The following is a 9,486-nucleotide window of genomic DNA, read 5'->3' on the forward strand; positions in this document are numbered from 1 at the left end:
GGCCGTGCAGGAAGCTGCAGGTCTCGGTGTGGACAGGCTACGCCCCCGTGCTCGCTTAGTTTCTCCTTTGGAGGTAATCATTGTACTTCCCACGATGCAAGAACGTAGTTCATGGCCATCCCCTGCTCCTGGTACTTGTGTCCTTCCCAGCTTCATTTTCCTAATGTATGTTACATCGTCTGAATGTGTGTGGCAGCTCAGCCCACTCCCAGTAATGAAGGTGAAGCCAGTGAAGGGTCTGGAACACAGATCCTCTGAGGAGAGGCTGAGAGAATTGAGGTTGTTTAGCCTGGCGAAGTGGAGGCTCAGGAATGACCTTATCACTCTTTACAACTACCTCAAAGGAGGTTGTAGCCAGGTGGGATCAGTCTCTCCTCTAGTGACAGGACAAGAGGACACAGTGTCAGGCTGTGCCAGAGGAAGTTTAGCTTAGACATTAGGAAGAATTTCTTCTCTGAAAGGGAGACTGGGCACTGGAATGAGCTGCCCAGGGAGGTGGTGGAGTCACCATCCCTGAAGGTGTTTAAGGAGAGACTGGACATGGCACTTGGTGCCATGGTCTAGTTGACATGGTGGTGTTAGTTCATAGATTGGACTTGATGGTCTCAGATGCCTTTCCCAACATGATCGAATCTGTGATTCTGGTATACTAGTTAGGATTTTATTGCTTTGCCATGATCACAGTTATTTCTGAGAGGCTTTTCTTATTTCAAAGAAAATGTTAGTTACTATCTTCAAGTAGCAATCACACTGTTGTAGGTTTAGCTTGTTAAAATCTCAGTGCTGTTCCCATGCTGGATTCAGGTGCCATGGCAGAAGAAGTTTTAGGTGCTTACTTGGTCACTCTGACTTCTGGACCCAGGTTTCTGTCAGGAGTGATCCTGCCTGACAGATCTGAGCTCAAGGATGTGTTTTGTCCAAGCATTTTGCTCATACAGGAGACCTGTGCTGCAGAAGAAGTAAGGATTACCAAGTCCAATGTTGGTTTTAATTAAGGTATTTTTCCAGGAAAAACCAAACCCAAGTGATTGAAGTATTCAGAAGTCAGTCTTCATACAAAGCCATTTCAGTGTCTGAGGTGCACTTGAGTGTTTCTGCAAATCTTCACTGACATAAGTAAAGCATTCTGAGTTTGTGAAAGGTTCCTGTTAGTTTGCAGTTGCAGCTTCAGAATGGTAAAAATTTCATTGCACTTTTAATGAACAGAAATTCCCTATTTATGGGGAAACCCATCAAAATGGGGAAGTAAATTGTGTGTGTGCTTGTTATTCTTGGAGAGAAATATACCAGGTGAAAGACAAGTGAGGGAATTTCCCTCCCACCCTGTTTTGGGGGACAGGAAACAAGGCAGCAAAAATTAAACCTCATCTTGACATAGCCCTTGTGAGTCCAGATTGTCTTAATTCCCAGTGTTCTGATGTGGGCACATTTAGTCCTGTGAAGCAGTCCAGTGCCCACAGACACATTTCTGCTTGGTATGTTTGGATGGCAGAGTCCTGAGCACATTGGCCCATATGGTGGCAGCTTCTGCTACTCTGTCAGTGAAGTGATGCAAGTGGATAGGCTCTCTGTAGGGGAGCATCAGCACTGGAGGTGACAGCATTTTTCCCTTCAAATGCCAAAAACTGAATCCAAGATTGCGTAGGTCTTGCATAGAGAGAGAGAGAGGAGGTGAGACCAGGTAGCTTGGTTGTTGTGTGATGTGTAGTTTGGAAATCTGGAGATGTCCCAGACGCAACTCTGTGTATTCATGTGGTGATTTGTGATTCAAATGGTTGTTTTCTTCAGCTGCAGTCAGGACTGCTTGACGTGGGAACTTGCTAGCTCTGATGGTGAGCCCAGAAGTCTGGGTATGGATTACTGTATTTTCTTGTGGGTCTCTCTTCAGCCCAGCTGCAACAGAGCTGGCTGCTTGCAACACTATATTTTTCTTTATTTTGTTTTTCCCCCCTTTTTTCCCCCTCTCTGAAAGCAATCAGTTCCAAAACTGCTGTTTAAGCTTCTCTCGCAGCTTGAAGATGATATCGAAACTCAAGTTACTAGAGATAACACACAATATGTGGTTTTGCGGTTAAAGGAAATGGTTAAAGCTTATTTTAATAAGAGGAAGTGAGAGGTTGAAGTATTCATAGCTGCCTTAGAGAGTGCTGTAGATGCTGCCTAGAGTAGAGATTTTTCAAGGATTAAGAATTTTATTGATTGTTAGAAGGAAAGCAGGAAAATTTGACTTCCCAAAGAATCACAGAAGTTGTTAAAAGAAACTTACACACGTTATACTTCATCTTCCTATACAAATTTCAGTTTTGATGTCGTTGTGTTTAGCTGTTAATTGTTCATTGTTTCCTGTTTACTGACCTTCTGCCTGCTGTTGTGTTTTGAAACAGTTCGAAGTCTGTTGTTTTTAAGATGGAGTGTCTGAGTGTATGTTGGTTTTTGCCTCTGAGACCGACATGTAAAGTAGGAAAAGTGGAGTTACTAAGGTAATAGTGGATGATGAGACAAAACTCAGGTTGGATCTGTACAGAGGTGGTTGTTTTGTTGCTGTTGTTTTGAAGGATAAGTGTTTACTGCTTTCAGCACTGGGACCAGTATTATTCCTGAACTTGGAATTCTTGCTCTTGTGGTTTCTCTCCTGGCTTGTTCCTTCTCCTTTTTAAGAATTTATCCTCAGTTACCTAGGCTAGCAATTCTATTACTGTTTACCCTGTAGCTCTTTTGTCATTACTTGCCAACCACTACACCTCTATAAATCAAAGATAGCAGGGGTTTTTCGTGCCATCCTGGCTTGGGTGAGGCTTGGATTTCGTGGTTGCTTTTCTGAGCAGACCAGGACTTGTGTGGGTAAGCTCTGTGTCATGCAGTTAGTGCTGTCAAGTCAGTGTATTGTTTGAGTGGTGGCAGCAGAGGAATAATCTTGTTTTCTGTGGGCCTGTCTTTAGTTTGTTTACAAAGGCCTTGGCTACCAGGAAGTGTTTACAATAAGATTTCATCTTGAAGTACCTGAAGTATAGATGTAGCCAGAGCAAATCAAGGGAGTGTGATTTTGAAGAGTGTCGAAGCAGTGCTACTGTCAACAGAGCTGCTGGGGCTGAAAGTTCAAGTTTTGAATTATTTAGAGTATATGTTAATCAGACATGATGTTACTTAGCATGAGGTGCTTTACTAGCAGTGTTCTTTTCTTCACAGTATAGGTTTTACCTTTGCAAGGTTTTTTCTTTAAATGTCCTTAAGAAAACCAATTCTTCTTACTTCCCAACTCATATGATTGCATAGAATCTAAAAAATTAGTATCTTAAAGCAGTTCTTACATAGGAACTGCATAACTGAAGTCATAGATAAGGAACTTAATATTTGCAGAGGCTTTAGCTGACTTGATATTTACTATTCCAAACTGAAAATGTGTCCCAGTCTATTGTGAGTAACACATAGCTTGGTATGAAGACAGATTTAAAATCATTAATTGTCAGTTAGTTTGTTAAAGATGTAATAGTGGGAATATTGGATTTTTACCTATATTGAAGATGTTACTTCCTAACCACTTTTTAAAGACTGAGTGCTTCCTGTTTTCCCTCTATATTTTCTTCTCTGCAGCAGCTAAAGTACGTACTCTTTTCAAAAGAGCAAGAGAGGGAGAGAGGAGGACTGCATCAGGTCTCCTGTGGTACAAGCCAAGGCTGAATAGAGGTCAAATCTTATTTCACCAGCCTTTGTGCTCCCTGGGAGATTGGAGTGAAGCAAAAGATCCCAAAGCTCAGAAACTGGACTGGAGAGGACAAGACAAAGTCTAAACATCTCTCTGGAGAGTTGTAAAAGCCAATTGATTGATTAATAAAACCAGTCAATAAAGTGTACTGCAGGAAAAAGTAGGAGATATTTCAGATGACTGGAAGACTCTGGAGAAATTTCCAATCTGCAGAGCTCTGTAGTTTGGAAGGATGTAGTATTAGATCACCCCTTTGACACTGAGCTCTGTGCTGGAGTGCAGAGCTTTGAGCTGGAAGGAAAAACTTGCCACTAATCCAGGTTTGGGTTGTGAGGTTGGTGTCAGAATGAAAAAGTAATGTCTTCAGGTCACTGGGAAGTGCCTTAGGGTGGGGCAGTATTGCTTCCATAGATGTCAGCAGTTCTTTAAAGGTTAGTATGACACTATATGTCTGTGCCTGTGATCTTGAAGGAATGGCTTAGAATACTGTCCCACAGATGATCAAAGGAGGAAGCCCCAAACAAGCTCTCAGTGCTGGCAATAAAAAAAATTCCTTTGCTCTGGAAGCAAATACAAACTAGTGAGACTATATCACCTTTTTTTTTTTTAACTCAGAAAAGCAGCTGAATTTGTAAAGAAACAATAAGACTTTCTAATACAATTAAAAAAAAAATCTCACAATATCTTCTAAAAAATACAGAGAGAAAGCCAAGTGTGTTTATCCATTTGCATAAAGAATTATTTTGCCTTGTTTCTTGCCTTACAAATATGAATTACCTGCCCCCCCATCACTGTTAACTTGCCTTGCCATGTGTTGACACAGAACCACATCCAGTTTCAGTTGCAAGATATTTATAAGTTTGTGTGCAGAAGAGAAACACCTAAAAAGTTGTAACAGTTCCCGTTTTAGATTAAGAATGGTTAGAACATTCCCATTGCTTTGCTTTCTTTTGTTAAGATGTTATTTTATAAACTGCATTTTAAGGAAAGCTTTGTGGCAGTGCGACTAATATTTTTTTCTTTGTGTTTCACCTGCCCCATACTTGATTAATAGAACCAAGTGCTTAAACAGGTGCCTCAGACACGAGGACAATGTGAATTTACCACTGTACACATAGTGTCAAACCCAGTGCATTTCTCTCATCGGCACAGCGACGGGTCACTAGTGTGGACAGCTTAGTAGATGCATTACATGTTGAGCTTAGGAAGGCTGCTGACATGACCTCATCTGATTGTTCTCAAGAACAATCTAAGGAAGTACAGTCTGGATGAAGCTGTAATAATGAAAGCAGATGAATAACCATATTAGGGAACAGTTGTGAAGATCTCCTGTCAGCCTGCAGATCAGCAGGGGCTCCTTGGGGCATGTCTTACCTCTGGTTCCAGTCACTCTTTGCATTAACAACCTAGCTGATAGCTACAGTGTGCTTAATAAACTCACGGGGAGGAAGCTGGGAGAAGCTACAGAACCTAATTGAAATTCAGTTTGAGCTTAACAAATTGTGGGTATGGTCTAACAAACTTGCCGGTGGCTGGGCAAGTATGATTGTAAGCTATTATGTGCTTAGTGGAATTTAAAGTACAAAATGAGAAGTAATGAGATAGCAAGGCTCCAGAAAATAGGTGGGAAAGGTTAGGGACATGCCAGGGCAAACTTGAGCCAACTAAGTTGAACTGCAAAAAGAATCAGGGGTGACATGAGGTCTTATAAATGTGTGAGCAAGATAATCTGAGGAATATCTAAGTAGTGCATTGAGATTAATCCAGGGTATACCTGATCCAACACACTTTTCAACAAAGATGTGGACCAAATGGAGAAAGTCTTCAGCAGAGTAATTAGAAGGATGGGTGGTGTTGCAGGAGATTTCACCCATTAAGAAAATGGAAGTTTTTTTCCAAGTAAATTAACAAATGGACAAGTTTTTACATATTTAGGACTGCTGTAGAAGAAGGGGAATCATTTGTGCAATTCAGTATGACCACAGAGTTCAAGAAGTAGTGGATTAAATTAAATTAAATATTGGAAAAGAGTGTGAGAATGTTTTTGAATGTAGCCTGTTGGCAACCTGTATGTAAAGATTTGACCAACATCTCCCAGGAGCATCACTGATAATACTGATCCTGCTTTGGAACAGGAGAGGAGGGTAGGCAATTTCTTGAGGTCCTTTCTAGCCTTCTGATTTCATGTGACTTTACATTTTACCATTAAAATTTGGATCTCTGAGTAGACATACACTAAGATTTAAAGTAAAGTATATACTTTAAGGTTCAACACACCAAATAATGACTAATAGCAAGGAAAATGTCTTGCTTAGCTGTAGGAAACATTGGGCTGACTTTGAACACCTTTAATTGTAATTTTGTAATTAATGTGATTGTATATTATCTTTCAGACTTTTGCTCCTTATTGAATGAAAAGTGCAATAGCTGTTAAATTTCTAACATTTTTGAGCCATATTTTGGCTATGTCCAAAAATTAGTTAAATAGATAATTTCTTCTGCTTCCTGATTGTAGCTGAATCTGTTGGCATAGTTTATGTATCAAAATTCGGATTCGCCTCTTGTACAAGTATCACTTATGTAACTGCAAATATCACTAATGTAACTTACTTGGTACAAGATTACCCCAGTGATGCTGGTGTAGGACAGTTACATTTTAGCCATCAAAAGAATTGAACTACACTCTGATAATTTGCCCACATGTGACTGACTAATTTTTGCATCTCTTTGCATAAAGTTAAGAGGGACAAGGCTTCATTCTCAAAGCTTATCTGGGACCAGCCTGTTTAATAATGAATTTAAGCTTCCACAAGACCTAAAATACAGCCAAGCATTATTTTGACCAGAGATAATAAAGCAAATGTAGTGTGAACCACTGTTCAGAGCAGCTCTTCATTGGTTATTCACCTCTGTCCTTCTCAGTTGTTTTGCTTTTTCGAAATTAGAGGCTGTCAGTTGATAATCTCATTGTTTAAATGCATGGCAGAAACAGAGAATATAGAATTAGTTTTATCCTGCAAAAGTAGAGTTAGTGGTGAACATGTCTTTTGCAATGTTTCGTTGCCTTTTATTAGTATAATTTAAAGGATACATAGCTGCAAACCAGGCATGCAAACTTGGAGATGCATTTTAGGGTGAAGTCACATACATAAAGGAGCTTTTCCCATTTTTTTAATACGAGAAATCTTTAGAGTATTTCCATTTGCTAATGCAAGTTGCTAACTCAGGGGATGACATAGCTGTTGTTGCCATTGAAATTTCATCAATTTCCTGGTTAAATTCACAGTTTTTTAGTGCAGATTGATGTGTAAATGAAACTTGAAGGTGAGGTATTTAGTATATGTTGTCACAGTCCAGTGGAACTGTGCTCAGCAGTGTTTCATCTCAGGTCTGCAGTAACAGTAAATTGAGATCTCTTGAGGTAATAAACACATGTTAAATTGCTGCAAAATATGATTTATGATAATCTGCTGGTGTAGGAGGTTTGAGGGATTAAAATAGGAAATTAGTGATTCAAATGTCCCTGTTTTTCTTTCATTGGGTGACAGCCCTGCTAATAATTTGGGATAGGTTGGACTTAGAGACCAAAATAATAACAGTTACAAAAGGTGTTTCTATAATAGAGTAAAATATTTAGGCTTTTTTTACCATCCTACACCATGTAACTCAAGTCATATCTCCCAATATTCAAGGGCACATGACAGGTTTATGTTGAGGCATGAGTGAGTGAAGTTTAGAGGTTCTAAATGCACGTTTGGGGCACTGCTTGCTGACAGTGATTATACTTGAACATAAAACTTCCCTTTATTCATGTCCTTTCAGCTGGACATACGTGGTAATTTTGTTGATGGATGTCTTTTTGTTCTCCTCCAACATCCTCTGCTCTCAAGTACGAGGTGAAATGTTAAGCTTTGATTTTTGCAGTGATAGCTGTAACAGTATTGGGGCAAAAGGTCTCTTTGCTGCAGCTTAATGTCAGTGTCTTCTGAGCCAAAGGCAGTTGAACTGGATTCTGCTTTCCTCTTTAGAGGCTACTTGAATAGAGGCCTTAAGCAGGTTTTTACTATTGGATGTGTTCTCGTTGATTGCTTCTGAGTGAGCACAACCGAGAAAGTAAAGATATGTGGTATTCTTTATTTTCAAAGTGAAATTAGTATAGAAGAACCTAATGGCATCAAGTGAGGAAGAGAGTCTGGATTTTGTTTAAAATAATAATATAGTTACTTACCTCTTTAGGGCAGTTGGGAAAATGCTGCTTTAAATCAAAACGTGTGGCCTGGTGAGGCATGGCTAAACAGTGTCTGATCTCTGTGAAGCTTGATAGCTGTGCATATGATAGCTAAAGAGTGTTGTGAGTAGTGAACCTCTTAGCTGTAGAAATCATGTTGTTCTTGGTAATAGTTGAGTGCACAGAATGGCTGTTCACTTAGTTGAGAGCTTATCATAGCAGGGTACAATCCTAAAGTGCTGAGGAAAGAAATGCCGTGTAACTTGATAGAAATCCAGTGCCTGAGCCCATTAATTTTTTTAATTACTTAAATTAGTCTTTAACAGTAGCTTTGCATCATCTTTTTCAGCATAGCTGCTTGACAGCTGTTTAGTAATATACAAAGGAATTCAGAGTTGACTGCTGGGAGATTCTTTCAGTATAGTGTTTCGGGGCTGAAGCAGCTGGAATCCCATAGCGTCAGAGCTGTATTCCATGAATGCTGCCCTAGGAAGAGCATTTTTAAATCCTGAATTGCTTTTTAATGCTCAAAAAAATGCAGCCATTCTGGGTTGTTTCTTTTTTAAATGAGAAATGAAGAAAGGTTATTGCAGCCCTCATGGGGGGAAAAGCAGGATCTGAGGCTGATTGAGAAAGGGGTAATGCTTTTGGCTAAAACAAAAATGGAGCCATTTTTAGCAGATGCTCAAAATTCTATGTGAATACTAGAGAGCTGTGTATGACCAAGTGATCTTTCTGTGTTCTACCACGATGTTCTTGACAAGGGATTTTGTATTGACTAATGTAACTGTTGAAAGCAAAAGCTACATTTCTTGTCTGCATTCTAAGACTGTTGCCCTCAATGTCTTTGTTCTCTCTACAGCGGAAAATTGTGGTTATGTGCCTTACCACACTTTCACACTTGGGTGGAAGTGCTAGGACTGGGGTTTGTATGTTCATTCTTGTATGCTTTCTAGAGTAAACTGTAGTGAGTTTAAGCTGCGTAGGTCTGTTCACTGTTTCAGGAGAGGTTTAGGTTGTGTAGACTGTTTTACATGGGATGCTGAATGCAGCTAACAGTGTGGATGAAAACTATTGATGCAACAGCAGCTAGTAATCAGTCAATACCAGTTCTTAGAAAGGAGCTGAGCTGCTGTGGAGTAGGGGAGAGCTGTTGTCCTCTTTCTATTCAGTCCATGTAGGTAGGCTTGTGCAGCTGTGAAGAGGCTGGAATTTTGATGTGACTGAAGGATACCTTTAAGGTCTTGCAACATTTTCTTACCTATCAATCAGTCTGGTGTAGTTCATGGGTAGGAAGAATTGCAGTTGTTTCAAGTGTAATGTTAGCTAACTAACAAACAATGGGAAAGGGTAAGGAAGGAGCATATTCACCTATACTGAGAGGATTCCCAGCTAGGCTGAGGATAATATTCATCATCTCTGGGAGCTGAATTCCTGAAGGCACGGGAGGATGTGCATGTTAGTGTTTTCAGATGTCTGTTTCCGTGTGAATGATCTGTGTGTAAGGGCTTGGGTAGAACATAAGTCTTACTAAACACTTTGGAGACCTGACTTG

At 40.0% G+C, this 9,486-nt stretch overlaps 1 protein-coding gene across 1 annotated transcript in view; it reads left to right on the forward strand.

Annotated features, from left to right (window-relative positions):
• Positions 1-809: 809 nt before the first annotated feature.
• Positions 810-9,486, forward strand: part of NCKAP1 (NCK-associated protein 1) — a 58,296-nt gene continuing 49,619 nt past the window's right edge. The window contains exon 1 of the mRNA XM_009078668.1: positions 810-959. Within this exon, the coding sequence (XP_009076916.1) occupies positions 810-959 (150 nt within the window). The remainder of the gene's footprint in view (positions 960-9,486) is intronic.

Source organism: Acanthisitta chloris, unplaced genomic scaffold (assembly GCF_000695815.1).
Source record: "Acanthisitta chloris isolate BGI_N310 unplaced genomic scaffold, ASM69581v1 scaffold36780, whole genome shotgun sequence".
Taxonomy (NCBI): domain Eukaryota; kingdom Metazoa; phylum Chordata; class Aves; order Passeriformes; family Acanthisittidae; genus Acanthisitta; species Acanthisitta chloris.